The sequence below is a fragment of the Electrophorus electricus genome, chromosome 9, assembly GCF_013358815.1.
Source record: "Electrophorus electricus isolate fEleEle1 chromosome 9, fEleEle1.pri, whole genome shotgun sequence".
Taxonomy (NCBI): Eukaryota; Metazoa; Chordata; class Actinopteri; order Gymnotiformes; family Gymnotidae; genus Electrophorus; species Electrophorus electricus.
The window spans coordinates 2,717,055-2,735,000 of NC_049543.1; the positions used below are offsets into that span (position 1 = coordinate 2,717,055).

The 17,946-nt window shown below is 40.8% G+C and overlaps 1 protein-coding gene across 1 annotated transcript; it reads right to left on the reverse strand.

The window, feature by feature from the left end:
* Window positions 1-7,792: 7,792 nt before the first annotated feature.
* Window positions 7,793-14,771, reverse strand: lix1 (limb and CNS expressed 1). The gene is given in 7 exon segments (XM_027003132.2): window positions 7,793-8,794; window positions 8,796-9,049; window positions 9,299-9,376; window positions 10,144-10,239; window positions 10,896-11,036; window positions 12,488-12,651; window positions 14,539-14,771. Coding segments are annotated over 7 exon segments (918 nt in total). The 5' UTR covers window positions 14,585-14,771; the 3' UTR covers window positions 7,793-8,655.
* Between the last annotated feature and the right edge of the window lie 3,175 nt (window positions 14,772-17,946).

Consider the following 17,946-nt stretch of genomic DNA (forward strand, 5'->3'; position numbering starts at 1 on the left):
TTCTATAAAATAACTTTAGTTCATTTATTCCTTTGTTTTAATAAATTGTATTTGTAATTTTTTTGTTGTTGTTGTTGGTTTTTTTTTTTGGAAAAGACCTTCCTAAGGTTATAGATCTCAAAACGTACTAAGCTGATGTGAAGCACTTTGCATTACTGCTGTGTATGAAAAGTACTATACAACCTTCCCTTCTCTTGCCTGTGTTTTCTGGGACCGCTGGCATTTATAACTGGTTGGCTACTCCACACTCCACACTCCACTATAATGCATGACCCCTGCCAGAGAGTAAGGAAATTACAGCTAACCAAGGGCACTAGAATGAGGATGTAGCAACCAGGTTTGAATTCCTGGGGTTTAACTGGTCTGTTGTGTGCACAATTCTGGGATGCTGAGGCTCCTCCGCATGTTCCTCTGCTAGGGATTTGATTTTCTAAATGCAGAGCTACATGGATGCTCGGGGCAACTCGCAGATGGACATGTGGAGGAAAGAGGGAGCCCACAATCCTCAGCACTTCCTGTTTCAGCATCTGCAACTTGCAGCACCTTAAGCAGTCCATCTGTTTGAAGATGAGAAAGTCAATTATAAATCAGGTGTATTCAGCACTGGCATGCAGTGCATAAAGCAGGTACCATTCCTGCATACAACCTCCCCACCCCCAACCCAATGCCAAATTACATGCAACCTTTAATTACTGGCAAAACAAATAGATGCTGCAGGCAAGTTGTTAGCCAAACACACCTGTCATAATTCATCTTACAAGAACTATTTAAATAACTTTTCTTGCTAAGATTTATAGACAGAATTCTCTGAATTATTAGGAACCTTTCATTGAAGGGCAGCCTTGAAAAAGGCTTTTCAATTAAGCATGTCAGAATACCTGTCTCACGTTTAGTTACCATTCTAAGTTAGCTGGCTAAGGTAGCATGTACATAGACAGTGAATGTTTATTAATCATTTAATTAACAATAATCCCTGAGAAGGGCCAAATGGCTATAGTGAAATTCATAAATTTGACTGGTCAGATTTCCTGTCATTTTGCTAATAGACTTACATTAGCGAACCCTTTCAAAAATCACTAGAAGGAGTGCACAAAACAGCTGTTATAGTACACAGAACACCCAGCAGGAGTTACTTACATACACGCAAACACACACACAGACAGATACACACACAATCCCAATCTCCCACTTGATCAATACACACACCTGTTTCCCATTGCATGCTCTATTGATCTCCTGACTATTTATAGCCCACAGGTACCTGCCATCAGAGCTGTGCATTGCTGAGCCCTTCAGTGTGACGATCGGCACTGCTGCTGTGTATTTACTTCAGCACCCTCAAGCCTGTGTTATTTGAGTTCCTATTGCATTATGTTAAATGTTTGATCGAGCTTATTTTGGAGAATAAAGATACTCCAGGACTTCTCTTGCCTATCGCTCCCTCTGTGCCTCCAGCTCCATTCTATTGGATAGAAATTTGTCCTATACATACCAAGCATATGTAAATTAGTCTGTATGAATAGGCTAAGCTGGCTTTGATTTACTTTATGAAAGATGACTTTTTTCCATTCATTTGTTTGTTGCCCCTCCCCTCAAGAGTTAGAAGAGCCTGTCTGCATTGCACTGGTATTCAGTAATCTGCAGAGGTCAGCCATAAATTCGATACAAATGCAGCACCTTGGTCAGTGAGGATAACTTTTGAATCCTGACTGGGCTATGGAGCACTACCAGTTTAGGTGCTGTCACCTTGGAAGTAACTTTCCACGTGGCCTGACTTCTGGATATTCCGTCCCATAATCCATCAAGGCAAGGATAAAGTCCTGACCCCATCTAGACGTTGGTATCAGCTGGCTGTGTCTATACCGGCTCAGTCTAAGGTGCCCCCATTAACGGGGGAGCAGACTAATGGGCCGGATGCTGGCTCCTTGGGTGAGGTCAGAAGTCACATGACACATCCTTAGCAAAAGTTCCATACTTCCGCCTCCATAGAGGCCATTTAAGGTTTTTTTTTTATCCCTTCTTAAAAAAAAAAAAAAAAAAAAAAAAAGTTCCTTTATAAAGAGGAGTCAAATTTGTCCACTGATGGGACAGCCATGAGTGAGGGACATGATGGTGTAGGGCACTATCAGGATCTCACACTATGCACACCAACACCTGGGACAAGCAGATTTGTATCATCCCTGAGTTGTAGTTGAGTATTGTCTTCTGGTTCTCCTCCCTGTAGCTATTGATTCTTCCACACAGAGGTGGTGGAACTGAGACTATGGTTTAGCACGCTGAAAACAATTTTTGATTTGCCCTCCAGAGGGGCACTATCGCATATGATACACATGTGCACAGTTTGTAAATGAACAAGTAAGACATATAGGGACAGACTTAATGCCATGCAAAATGTTTAATTCCCGTTCATAAAGTAATCATGGCGCTAAATTCACCTATACCCTAGATGAAAACCAACCAGAATCGACATGTAATGAGGCTAAACATATTAAAGGCCCATGACAAGAGACAGATGACTGACTAATCCCAGTCGTGAGACCAGTGGCACGATGAAAACTACCATTTACGTTGACTTGATGACTTCATTTATTCTAATGAATCATAGCGGAGTATCAAAAATTTGAACTCTCGTCAGTGTATATCTGTTAGTTTCTGCATCTGTAAATAGCTACATTTGCATTTCTTGTAGAAAAGGTTCATGACATTGAGATCCAGTTCAAGCAAGTCAGCTTCCTCTTCTTTTGCAGTTGCAGTTTACTATTATGCTCATTCCAAAAAGTAAAAATGCGCCTTTTAAATAAATTTCTCGGTTAGCTAAATGGGTGCGTGTGCAGAATTTTGTTGATTACATTTTTGTTGTGATTAAATATTGTTCAAGGTTTGATTCTGCTTTCATTCGGCTTCTGAATGGTGGAATGGTGTTCTGTAATGAATCGCTAACGCCATGCAAGTGAATACAAAATGTAACTGAAAATGGAAATGGCAGCGAATGTTAAAATGTTAAGCGCATCAGTCAGCGGTAGAGCGGCTGGGTTTAATGTAGCAGTGGTATAGTCGCTGCTCTGCGGGTGTCACAAGTGACTTTGTATGCACCACTTTTGCAAATGTACTTTGGACACGACTGTTTGTCACTGACGCAGCCGCGGAAATGTCAACAAACAGGCTGCGACTTTACTCCGACTGGGAAAAGTGACAGATGCAGCTTCCAGAAGAGTAATTCCTCTTTTATCCCTTGGCATTAGAGTCAGGTGCCCACGGAGGATCCAGTTATTACGCACAACGTGACCCTGTATTGTACCACGTTTGTGCGTGACATGCTGAGACGTCAGCGCCAGAACCTCGTCACAAGCCTGTCCAATCAGCGGGCTACTTCAGGGGCCTTGTCAAACAAAGATCAGCTTGACAGCAAACTTAAGATGATGCTGAGCAAACGTGTGACCAAGTGATGCAAACTAGTGTTTTGTTAACTGAAGTTTGAGTGTCACAGAAGTTCATTTTCAAGTAGTTACAGGAAAATATTAAACATAATACATTAAGTATCAAGGCAATTTTCAGAAAGCTGCAGATTTTCTGTAAATTCTTCAAAACAGCTGCTACATTAAGACTTAAGTGAGGTGCATTAAGAGCCAAGTTTTAACCACATTTTAAGACTCACTCAGCTCAGAATCGGTCACATTTCATAAAGAGCAAACAAAACCAGTCAGTATTAATAGTGCATTGCTCAAGGAACCGAGCAACAGGTCTGTGTGGGCTTTACTGGGTGGAAGGCCAGATTGATGGGTGGTACTGGAGGTAAAGCTGAAAGGAGCTGCCCTTTGCCTCAATTACAGCTGTAAACAGTCAGAAGCAGCCCTGCTGACACCTACAAACATGAAGCATGTGTTCTCCAAAATGTTCAGGGGACTTCAGTATGATATCTGAAATCACTTTGATTCCTTTACCTGAACCTTTTCCTTTACTTTCATTTACCATTTTAATTACATTTGCAAGGTATATGGCTCACCTATCATTACCTACTTGTGCATAAGCCCATACATAATGAAATGTTATGCTTTTAGGAGGTTATATGTACACACGTCATCAATAAAAATCTTTTTCAGTCACATCTAGAACAGATGCAACCAAATGCAAATAAATAAGTCCAAAGATTTTTCAACGAACGGACAGGCAGCTGTACACAAGAGAAAAGAAGAGACTAAAATCAGGTAACAGTCATAACTGAAGATGAATGCAACAGGGAAAGTACCGGGCTAGACAAACACATATGAAGAAGAGCAGAAACAGGTCGTATGCACTAGGTTAACAATTGAAAGGCTCAGAAACATTGAACAAGAAAATTTGGCGCAGAGAGAGAGCAAACTGGGAATATATATATATATATATATGTGTATATATATATATATATATATATATATACACACACAAGTAAGGAAATGAGGAACAGGTACAAATAGGCAATATTCAGGTGAGTGGGAACCATGCGTAGCAGTGAGGGGCGTGGCTGATGAGGAGTACTGGGGATTTTCCCCTAGCGAAGGCGTGACAGGTGACAAGAAGGGCACTCAGACTTTTTCTTTTGGTAGTGCCTTGGCTTTAAATTTTGTAAAGATGAATTACTATTACATGCATTTCTTTTTTTGTAATTAGCAGTTTAATATATTATGTAAATATTCAAAGTTTCTTTAGAATTACTGCATTTATTGCAAAGATATTTGTTCTCACATTCACAGCTAAAGGTTTACCAGATGCGCACAGTCATTACTTCACCATTAAAAAGCCTTTCAACAGGCTTTTCATCAGCAAAAATCATCAGCATTCACAGTTTGTTCTGGGTTTATAAGATCTCAAAGTTATGCCCTAGTACAGTAATACAGTTTAGGTGCAGTTGTTTGCAATTAACCAGTGAATATGGCAAATTAATTGGAACACTGGCCTCAGAGGCATCCAAGCACACGTTTAATTAATTAGAGATCGAGTAGGTGAGAACCCATCAGGTACGATGGAAGTTTACCAATTTATTCCTGATGAAGCGCATTGCCCTTGGAGAATGCCACATGGCATTAGTGATGAGCCTAGAAGCGACTCAAGAAAACTGCTCTGCGGAAAAGTCAGATTAAAGACCACTCTGAAAGCCTGAGTATTAAATGAAGACCTCATTTGAGTAGATCCCCCAATTATGAAAGTGAGTTGTCAGCCAAACATTTTAAAGTTCGTCCCCATTTATGACGTTTCTTTCAATATTTTAGTTCCGAGCCAGTTCTCCTTGCACGGCTAACGTAAAGGCGTGTTAAATAGCAGTGTGAGTGAGGCTCATGCTGAGTTTCTATTTTAGAGCTGCTCTGGAGATAGTTCTTATAGATGGGACTATGTCAGTAAAGTCGGCAGACATCAGCATTAAAGTGAGGGAGTCTTCAGCAGCTCAAGTATGCATAGAAGACAACCTGACAGTTCCATCTGTCTCACATTTTTCCACAGATATGTACACACACACACACACACACACACACACACACACACACACACAAAAAAAAATCACATTTTTCTCTGCAATGTTTCATCTGTCCAAATCCATTTATATATATCTATATATATCATGATATATATCATTTATATATATATATATATATATATATATATATATATATATATATATATATATATATATATATATATATATATATATCTTGGTGTGACTCCATTCAGTCACCTGGTGCTGCAGCAGACTGTCAAGCTGGATCATAAACACACATCTATACATAACATAGTGACCAAGACAAGCAGAGACCATTTCGGATGGTATCAGCAGCTAGACTAAGCAACTAACTGAAGTTCCCCTCATCAAAGGAGGTGGGCAAGAGCCAGCCACACTGTCAGCCTAATGAGAAAACAGTGTGAAGAGACATAAAGAACGAAAGGAGCGAAAGAAGAGAGGAGAAGGGTGAGATGTCCTTCATGTGCTAAGAGGAGGAGAGCGAGGGTTGGGAGACAGTGTCGGAGCACCAGTGGCCACATGGTCATCACGCTGGGACCTGCTCCTCCCTCCTCCGCCTGTGCCGACACGTTGACAGAAGGGTCTGGCGAGGTCAACAACATGCAAATTATGACTGCGGAAGCTGAGATCTCTCTCTCTCTCTCTCTAGCTCTCTCATCGAGCAGGGCATACTGCTGTCTTTTGTTCCTAGATTCACCTGGAGTTCCCAGGAGATGTCAGCCGTGACAGAATTTCGCAGGTTTTCTCGTGCATGTCACCGCCTTTGACGTCAGGCAGAGAAGGAACGCACGCGTGATCGGGGCGGCTATTAGAACAGGATTGTGAGGGGAAGTGAAGGTGTGTCCCGCTCTCTCTCTCATAGCTGAGGTGGGAGCAGAGTGGCTTTATCACAATGAGCTTTTGCCCCTGCATCCTTCAATCAGTGTGGAGTGGATACTTGTCACGAGAAAAGTGAGAAAAAATTCGACAGGACCATTGACAAGGCCTAATGCAGCTATAGGTGAATGCAGCTCCATCAGCAATCCAGTTCGATGAAACAGGGTCACAACCAACCGTGTTCAGAGTTAACAGTGGAAACAATTAAGATTGGGTTGTGTCGTGTAACATAAATGAGAAAGTAACTTAGGGACATAATGTTTCCATCAGCACCAAGATTTTCCAATATACCCTCCAAAAAGATTTGATTAGTCTGTTTCCTTGCCCATCTGTCCATTGGTTGAATATCTGAAATGAAAATATGATTTTAGTCTCATTTGATGAGTCTCACAGAGCCATGGTCCAGAATAAATCACTCCAATATTCAGACTCTTCCTCCTCCCAATCAATGTTAGAACAGGACGGTGTAATTTACATCTCATTGCCCTGAGCTGAAAATTGCAAAGGATGGAATGTCACACTATTTGATTTCAAATGAGTTTTTTTTCCAAGTAAATTGGAGATAGGCACCCACATCACAAAGCCTGGCCCATCAGGCCTCTGACAAGCATTAGCTCCGGAAAATTACTCTGCTTCCCTGGAGAGTGGAAGCCATGTTCTCTTGAAAACAGAGCCAAATGTGCTATTATCTCACCACTTTCCCTGTCTATACCTCTGCAACTATTCAATTTGACACATAATTCCTCCTAGAAAGTAACAAAATAAGCAGCAACTGGGCACGAATGACTGTGGAAGAGGACCAAATTGAACGGAAGCTGGCTTGTTGTGTAATTTGATTAATTTATGCAAACTCATGCATTATGCATAAGTGATTCTAGGCGAATAATAACAAGACTGTTATAAACTGGAAATGTTTGCAGTCCATGAGATGAGTGGATTATTTGACTGTCCTAAACAGTCGGTGAGGGGCCTGGGTGTGTGGGGGCTACTTTTGCCATGCCTGGACCACACCATTCTGTTTGGTCACCTTTTATCTAAAACTCACAAAAAAAGAGAGAAACCTTCGAGCTCAGTTGATGTGTAAATGTAATAGAAAAGAGATAAATTAGCATCTTATATAACATTATCAATTCGCACTTAGATAATGTTGGAGGGAGGACACATGCCCATTCCTGCCGTAGCTCATGATTTCTCGCCTTAGGTTCAACAGTCTCCTAGCAACCACAGTAAGGAGGAAAAAAAAAAAAGTTGTGGAAAAACAAGCTCTATTATGGCCTAGTTTTGCGCAGTTGCACAAGGAGTGAAAGAAAAGGAAATTTTGACAGTAATGGTTCCCTCTTTTCTCAGATCTAAGGCCTTTATGCTCACCAAAATATGCATGCATGCAAGAAACATTCAGAAACAACATGGAAATAGTGATTTTATTTTCCAGTGACAAGATTCCACTTCTTAACTCGTGAAGAAATCTAAGCAGTATGTACAGCATAAAAGATTTGCATGAATAAACAATTTACCCAGCACTTTGTCAATATCAGCCTACTAATCTCTGACATACAATACTTCTCTTGCTTGTTGAAAAAATAAGAGGTCATTGTATTAAAATGTATTAAAAGTTTTATATTGAATTATTAAGTATTTGTACAGGCTACTCAAAATGATTAAGTAGATGTGTTAATTCTGTTAAGTCAGTTTTATTTCCCATAAATGTCTGCATATAATACTGAAAAAAGACCTGCTAAATTAAATGATCTTCAAATCTTTAAAGGTTTTTGGAGGTAGAATGACTGTGTATGTTTTAAGGCCTCGGAGCATGTTTAAACAGAGTTAAAGCAAAACAACTGACTGAAATATTTGGCCTAAATATTAGAAAATGTTTGTGGCATGTCTTTTCATTCAGTTTACTGCTAAAAGAGCATGTACAGATTGAAGAGTGAAACAGTAGACAATGCGTTTGTAAACCTCATACAGAGGGTATGGCGCCACCATGTGGTTAGTTTAAAAAAAGGATTTACATTGTCCTTGCTTGACAAAAGTGAAATTCTCGATTAAGTCTCAAGTCTGCTCTTTGATGTATACAGTCGTAAACTAAACCAGTTTACAGTCTAAAATAGGTGAGTCTGATAAATCAATTTTGCTGCATATTCCTCTAAAGGGCCAAATTAATTCACAGTGCACATAGAAAGCACATAAAAGAGTATACTACATATAAAAAATATGCAAAATGTGTGCTAGTGATTCTGAGGTTGAGTCTAAAGTCCTGTGTGCCCCATCACTCCAACACACAAGCCTCATCCCAGTGACCCTCTATCACTCCCACTCTCCTGGTAATAAAATCGGCAGTGTTCCGACAGATCCACCACACTCTTGTCCAGGCATCTGCCTTCGTGCCTCGGATACTCCAGCCTGGCCTCTTCTCCCTTCCAGAGTCACCTCCTCCTCGCAGTATCCCTCCAGCTGTTCTTCTCCGGCCTGACTGAGCGCCAGGCTCAGGACCTCCTTCTTCTCCTTGTAGAAGCGGAGCTCGCGGCCCGCCTGCCGGGCTTCGGCCAGCTCCCTCAGGGCTAGCTGGAGCTCGTGGGAGAGGAGCCCTGGCCTCTGCTGCTCCCGCTGCAGCCAGTCCAGAGCCATGTAACTGCGCATGCAGCTGTCCACCTGCTGCTGTGAGTAGTAGCCGATGACGTCCTGTTCCACAGACACAGACAGCGGTCACGGGCAGCCATGCTGCATCTGCTCCACTCCCTAACCTCTACTAACTGGTCAGATCTGCACTTGAGTTAATAATTGTGTTTTCAGTCAATACTTGTGTTATTGTGAGAAAACGGGTTTTACACAAGCATTTATGTGTTCCTCTATTTTTCATTATTTTATAGTTTGTTTTGTTTTACTTTTTTACAGGAATGAAAATTGCGTGATATTTGCAGATATTTGTACCTGTCTGTTACATTTCCTCTCTCTAAAAGCCTTCAGCGTCCCATTCCAGTGCAACAGCTGAAACACTGTCATTATTTCCTAAAAAAAATGAAAGATATATATATATATATATTTTTATGTAATTAATGTCCATTTTTCCTAATCGGGGGCTTATGCGTCTAATATTTATAATTAAACACAGATATATAAACTGAAACAAAACTCTGGTGAATAACAAGTCTCTGTCCTCATCTGGTTTTATTTATCACATTTTTACCATCAAAAGCCAATGTCATCTTGCTTTAATATTTGTTCACTGAAACTGACATAATGAAGACTGATGACACAGTGAAAGTTTCAGAACATTCAAACTTTCATTATTCACCAATGAAAATGAGCCTTTTGGCTAACTTGGGTATATTTTAATTGATCTGAATGTCAATTAATCTACATTGTCCCTTTTGAAAAATATATTATTTGTCAGAAAATGGGCAGTGCATGTAAATAAACAGCTGTAAATATAAATGTCACAGCATGCATCATTATGGGTAAAAGATGGAAATTTCTGGGAATAATCTATATCCACACACACTGCTTTAAGGGAAACATGGCTCTCCATTTCAGAAACAGCCATAGATGAATCTCCAGTAAAGGAGCAGGCTCTGGAGTGGGCACTGCTCTCAGCATTCAGTAGCCTTGACATTGCTTGCATTTTCATAAATCTAACAGCATAAGCAGTGAATTTAGTATCATGTCCAACAACTCAAAAAAAAACAACCTTTCTTTCAAACTGACACTTTTCAAAGAGAGTAAACCTTTTTGGAAGATTTCTTAGTGATCAATATGATGGTTTTGCAGCATCACACCTGAAATTCCAGCATGGTTTTGCCAATGTTGGCCTGCAGCATGAGGTGGTAGGCTCCTACGCTGGTGCCAGGGTCGGACGCGTCCTGCATGTTGCCCTGCACAAATTGCACCAGAGTGATGTATGAGCCAGCATTCACTCAGCCTGCCGTGAACACTGGGGGAGGGCCAGCCCATACTCCTGCCCGTCTGCTTTGTCATCAGGACCAGGTTTAATTGTTGCCAGGGAACAAAAGGCTAAGACCAACAAGGAGAAATGGCAGGAGAATGAGGAAAGACCACACACACGCACATACGCACACACACGCACATACGCACACATGCAAGTGCGCACACACATGCTTGCACGCACATTCATGCACACACACACACACACGCACACACACACACACACACACACACACACACACACACACACTTGGAAGTCCTTCAGGATTGGGAAAGACAGAACGTCTTTGTGGTGCACTCTTGTATGTTTTGGAACAAAGCCAAAGAAATGAAGCAAAGTGAATAATGTGTGTAAAAGTGGAACGTTCATAGGCTCTGTCTCCATAAACTACATGAGGTCTACACTCTTGAAGCAGAGATTGTCTGCTAAAGAGCTGTAGCCACAAACTAGGGCCAAAACCGAGATATCGGCACCTGGATTTATCACTCACTATGCTTGTGTTCGTGGCTTCTGCACACAGGTTCTCCTGGATAGCAGCAAAGCATGCTGCAGCGTGTTAGTGATGAGGGACTTGAGCAGACTCACACTGGTGGTGGAAACGGCCTCCTCTACGCTACAGGCAATGAACTCAGGGGTGATACGGCGACAGGGCAACTCGTTGAATGTGGAGTTCATCAGAGCAACACGGGCGGCATCACGCCGGGCTTCGGCCTTTGTGTAGCAGCACTGACGAGGGCAGACAGAAGAGAGAAAGTGTTCCTCATATTGAAACATTTTGAAATATGATCATTTGAACTAATTAGAGTCTGTCTACATTATTAGTTGCGGCTTCCCAAGCAACTTAAACAAGCTCAACTGATCTTAAAGTTCCATAACGCCACAAAAGCATGTGCTGAGCACGTCAGCACATGCCAGTCCCATCATGGGATTATGAATCCGATTATGGCTGTGTGCAGCGGAGCAGAAGCAGCTTGGAAGCTAACAGAGCTGAGATCAGCTCTTGGCTCATCAGTTATGCAGAAAGCCCAAACTGTGAGCTTCACCGGTCCTATTTAATGCGCATAGCTGAAGCTAAGAAGAGGGTGTAAAAAGAAAAGAGACAGAGGATAAGACAAACAAAACATGAGGGAGTGTGTGTGTGGGGGGGGGGTGGGGCTGTCGGGGGGTTGTTTAATCAAGACTTTGATCTGATCTATCTATCTATCTAATATATATATATATATATATATATATATATATATATATATATATATATATATATATATATATATATATATAAATCTTGGAGTAATGAGGATGAAATGCACCCATAGAAACACAGAGCACCCTCGCAGGGCCAGGCAGAATGTAAGCCTCCGGTACCCACTGGCTGATCAAAGACACGCTGAACTATTCAAGCAGGCGGCACACCGCAGTGCCCTGCTCCTTGGTGTGCCATAGTCCCTCCAAAGGGCAGCAGCTGGCCGTGAATGCTCTTTAAATAGCAACGGTCTCAAACAGCAGCTATGGTTACGAAAGACCACAGCCAGGAATTCTAGATTATTGCTCAGCACTCAACTATGTGATCTGCATAATCTCTCAGATGAAGTAATTCCTTTCATTGGTCTAAAGCAGACCATTTTTATTATTACTTTCAGGGGTTATCATTTTGTATGAAAAAAGCACAATAGTACAAATGATGATTTTTAAATGAATGTTTCCACACATACGAATATCCTAAAAAGGAAATGATGAATGAATCATAAAATGTTTCAAAACTGCTCTAATATTATATTCTCATTGATATCTATGCAGGTCTTTCAAATTGCCAAATGAATAAATAAACAGAAACTGTTACTTTGAAGTGTAATGCAGGCTGTGTTCTTTAGAAAATTGTGACTGAAGGAAACTTGGGTGAGCTGCAGTCATTGGGTTAATAAGGACCACCTGTTTGTCATCCTTCTCTTCATACAAGAGCCTCTGATACGAGCGTTTGTACAGGACCACTGGACCGTGCTTTGACATGCCGTTTTCAGCGCAATAAACTGACAGGGCCGGAATTGTCTCCAAACAGCAGTTGGAGGTTGAGCTCCCACATGATGCTGAAATAGAGTGTGGTTTGACCCTAGAGCAGCAAGCCTTGCCACCTGTACCAATACTCTCGTTGCACCCTGTGTGACACATTCTGGTTGACTTGCCTTGAAGTTCCCAAAGCAGCTCCCTCCTGGTAAGGTGACATAGCAGATGAAAGGCGCTCCAGGTGAGGGGAGAGATTCATAAACAATTAGGTTGTCCATGTCCACCATGGCTCCCTTCACCTGCTTCTGTTCCCAGAACTGATGAAGCATTCCCACAACATTCACTGGCAACACATGAATGAAACGTGAATGACAAAATGAGTAGTGGCATACTTGCATGTCTTTTGATTTTATTGTTTTCAGAGATGTATCTATTTACCAATGCATTTCTACAGATTTTGAAGGTTAGAAGGTAAAATTTCAATGCACATCATTCAAGGTCCAAAGAAAACACTTGATAACACACATATAAATAACTATGCTATGGCAGCAGAGATTATGCCTTGTTTCAGGCTATAATGTGCTTTATGTGAAAGCTTACTGAAAGACTCATTCATTTTCCAGAGAACACTAAAAATGTAACAAGATCCACTTAAAGTGCATCCGAGCCACTATGACTCCTGCAGTTCTCCTCTATCATTGTAATTTACTGTTTATTCATGCAATGTGTTCCTATATTTAAAAAAAAACATGCTGTCTGCTAGTGTTTGACATTCACCTCAAAGATTGCTAACAGCGATGAGGGCTGTTTACATTTAAGTGTCTCAGAAGTCTGACAATCAGCGCTAAAGATTACCAAATGGTTACAGATGAAAATTTGGACTCCGATGTTTATTGAACTTGAGCTGCTAGCCACGTTCTGATATCTTAACTAGTCATCAAAAGAAATTAGGATTAAGGAGGTGTCAAACCTCCTGAATGGTTTTATGCTCATCTGGGACCTGGGCAGGTCACTTAAATTTTAATGTTAATGTTATCAAACAAACCACAATGCACCAGACTGCATAGGGCTATCTTCATTTAGCACTGTACCAATGAGAATAGCCCTCAAACTATGATTTAGGGGTTCAGGTCCAAGTTAGATTTTTAAAATTCCAGTCTAACTATTCTAAAAAAAATTTAAAGCGTATTCTAAAAGTGTGTGTCCGTGTGTTTGTGATTTTATGTCTGACTGGTAGAAATGATGAAATGTGCTCTGCCCAAGGTATGCCTTATAATTCATTACTGTCTTCATTCCACAATACGCACATTGTACATAAAGGATATTCTGCACAGCCGGGGCATGTATAAAGGGATAAATATTGGCTTTCTACAAGTGTTACACAGTAACTGTCACCTTTTTAAGGTGGTGGTTTCAGCCCTTCACTTAATGCCTTCCTTCTGTTGTTCTTCAGGTGTGCAAAGAGAGTTGATGTCATTGTTGAAACTGAAAAGTTTACCTCTGGCTCAGACCTGTCATTTACACCACCAGCAGTTTGAGTGCTATGCAACGTCAACACAAGAGAATGCTTATTTAACTAAACGAGCAGGTGGTCTTGCTACATAGCCCTGAGTGTGTGTTGTAGAAAAGTGTCAGAATTGGGAGTGATAGCAATATGTCTGGTATGGTTTCAATATGTTTCATACCCAAAGTGACTGTTTGGCCTGTCTGCTTTAATCAGGTCTGTTCCTCATAGTGGGTCAGAAAAAATATTGTGAGGGGAAACCCCATATATATTGTTATAAGGGGACCATATATGTGGAAACACAGAGTTGTTTTTACAATATGGCAACATCCCTATCTTTATTTATTTGAAAATCACCCAGCTTTCGAAACACTTCAGTGTAACACTGAGTAACTAAACATGGTATGCCTGATGTTTAAAATGCCATACCTTTTTAGGGAAAAAAAGATTAACAGGCTTTAAAAATGGAAAAACTGTCTCAATTTAATTTATCTTTAGTTTTTTTTCCATGCACTTTGTCTGAAACAGTTATTTTTGTATGCATCACAGGTGCATCAAAATGTAATGAAATGTTATTCATGCCAAATGAGGTTTACTGTATTTACTGTACATATCAGCATCATAGTAGTAGGTGACAACACAACCCTTGGACCTTAAGGCTCGCAGACACGTGTTTTGTAATTGGAATAGCACACACTCCCTATTTCTAAAATCAGTTGTACTCACAGTCCTTGAAGGCTCTGTCATCATCTGAGTCTGGCGTGGAAGTCATCCTGCACGTCTTCCCAAGTGTCCTGCAGTAACTCTCACTCTGTCTCCAAGCCCAGCTGCATGCTCTAGGGAGCAACGTTGCTTACACACCCGAGCACTGATTTGGAAAGAGAGGGTCTCCTTCTTCTCTCTCCTCCAGCCTTGAGTGCAGTCTGCGGAGTCCTGTTAAGTTAACCCTGGGGGTCCTTTTCTATGGCTGGCCCACCTTTGTCAAGAGCTGAACTAATTAGCTGTGAGGCTGGCCATCATACTTCATCCCCTCCTTCTCACACACACGTGCACGCACACACACGCACGCACACACACACACACACACACACACACACACACACACCCATACATGCTCAGCCTTCTGCCCACATCCATTGTAGGCCCTGGCAAAGGAAAGCAACCCCCCCCCCCCTCTTCTGTTCATTCATGGCATGTCTTTGCTCTACATCATACAAATGGATTGTCTCACTCATAGGCAAAGATCAAAGACATACATTTTGCCACCATTTGAGTTTTAGAACAGATATGAATTTTGCAAAGATTGATGTTACCTACAAAGAACTAGTTTGCAAACTAAACCTTAGCTGTAGAAGTGTGGTGCAACAAATTTAAAATAAAACTAACTAGAAATTTAACTTTTTTTTTTTTTTAATGATTTATGATTTCACAAATAATCCATTGGATTTATACCCATTTATTTTAAAGACAGTCTGTGCATCATTCACCTGAATTCTGTCCTGACTTTAATTCTAATGAGCTGTTTTGCTCTGAGACTTCAGCTTGGGAAATGGTACTACTCAGATCACTCAGATCAGCCAGACTGTATGAAACACATTTGAATTTAGCTGTTTTGCCTGAATAGTTATTGTTCAGTGAGCAGCCCCAAGCAGTTGAGGGCATACTTGTGAATGAAGCACTCAATATGAAGGACTCAAAGTTCACCTTATTCAACATCTTCCTCTCTGTGAATCTACCACCATCCATGCTGAGGGAGTTAAGCTCTGTACAGAGCCAGCCAGTGTCTAAAGTGCATTTTTAAATGTCTAATGCCCCCCCTTTTAACTTACCCATGTCTTTGCTCCTTGGGTTCTTGGGGAATAAGCAGTCCATTCAGTGCAAAACCCTATTGTGAGGGTGCCTTGGGAAAGGAGAAAAGCGTTTAGCATAAATGACAATCACTATATGGGGCGGAGTCGTCCAAATAATACAGGCAAGTGAATGGCCAGCGCATGATCACAATAAAACGAATGCACCATGCAGTTATAGCACAGCAGTGCTAACTTGGAAATACATTATAAATCAAGTCTGTTAGGATTTTCGCTCACTTATATTAGTGAAAAAGCTGCAAAGACATTACAGAACAAAGAGCCACCTGGGGTGGAAAATTTCAAGTGTCTAATAGTTTAACCTAACTATTATACATTCTGTATAAAGGTGTGTGTGTGTGTGTGTCTGTGTGCGCGTGGTGTGTGTGTGTGTGTGTGTGCGTGCACGCGCAGCTCTTATATATGCTGCATTCCTTTACTTTCAATGTGAACCATGGGCTCCTACATCTTTAGCCCCATTATGGTAAAGACTTTGCCGTGTCTACACAGGAAATAACACTGTCTGGATAGGAAACACAAGCTATAGTGCTCAGTGTCCTTGTCTATTGATATAGAACTCCCCACTTTTACACATCAGTAAAATAACTTGTCTTTTCCAAAGGCTTAAAGACCAATTAGAATACAAATGGTTTCATCCAATACCCATGGTAAAGTTTCAAAAATGTGCTTTACACTGTTGTCCAAGCCATCATTTATATTAAGCACTGATTGAGGGATCAGGACTTGGCCAAGTAGAGTGAGGGGTTTTGTTGACATAACCTGCAGGTTTCCTGGATGAAGTGGCCCTTGTTTTAGCCTCCCACTGTGGGAAATGTAAATGGTGACACATGGGAGACTGCCTGAGCCTGGCATGGCCTGCACACAGGGGTGCTGGTAGGAGCTGCCCTGCATTGCTGAACTGAGATTAGTTTTTGTTTTATCTCTGAAGGTCGTTCAGGTTTTAATTTGGGTAGAAATAGCTGATTATAGATAAGACAGAATAAAAGGGGAGGTGCACATACACTATACAAAGATTTCTGATTTGCTGGGGTTTTTAGATGATAAAGCAAGAACAGGCGAAATACAGTCCTAATGTAAACAGAATGTAAGGTAATAGCACTACAGAACTGATGTTTTCCAGACCCAGACATGTTCTGATAAGTTACACTACTCTTAGAGAGGAATGTTGGTATAGATTTTGTTCAAAAGCTTAGTGACATGTCACTCTATCACATAGAACTATATGGAATTTCTTGTTTATATAGTCCCCTATACTGCTTTAACATGTGAGTAGTATATGTATTGTAATAAACTCCAGTGGAAAATGAGACAATCTCTTATTATTAGTTTCAAAAACTATATATTTAATATATCCCCTAAGATCAAATGAGAAATCATATGACTCAGTGTCACACAAAAGCGTAGCCCTATAATAATGTTAATAAGACCATAAGTGCTCAGTGGAACTCTGGAGAACACTAACAAACCAAATCAAAGACAACTGCCCAGGTGATAAGGTAATAAAGTGTGATATATAAGACAAAGTCATATTTATTTAAATAACACTTTTTGCAACCTGTGTTCTCAAAAAGCAGTTTTAAAAATGTTTGGGTCCAGATCTCTAACTATTAAGCCAGTAGTGACAGTGGCAAAGATAAATCCCCTTGGCAGATTAAGGAAGAAACCTTGAGAGTTAACCAATCCCCTTCAGGGTTCCCAGCTAAATAGTCCATGCTATAATACATTATATATACTCCGTGTGAGTTCACAACAGCAAAGTTCTACAGCGTTCCAGATAGTCATATATATTTATTGGTTATTGTAGGTCTATGACTCTCAGCTTCTCCAGTGGGCATATGGTGTTCTCCAGTGGATGGAGAGGGTGGAGGAATTTGGCAGCATCAGTTTATTTACTGGCATCTTGGGACAATTTCTGGCATCACCTCAAATTTTTTGTCACCAATGAGCAGGTCTAATATATAGCACTACCATGCAGATAAAGCAGAAAGATTTAGTGAGGTATGTAAAGATGAACAACAGTTGAATAGTCCATAATCAGTAGACATACACCAATTATCAACACACTGCTCTGGCAGGTTTATCTGCTCACCCATATTGTTACAACCCAGAGTGAATACATGTAGTGGCTGGACAATAGCGTCAACACTTCATATTACCAGAAAACTATGACCAGAGGCCCAGGCTCTGCACCTTTACATAAAGGAAGCTAACAAAAAGCCTGAGTAAATAAGTAAGTATTTACCCTAGATTTAAAAATTGGTAACGT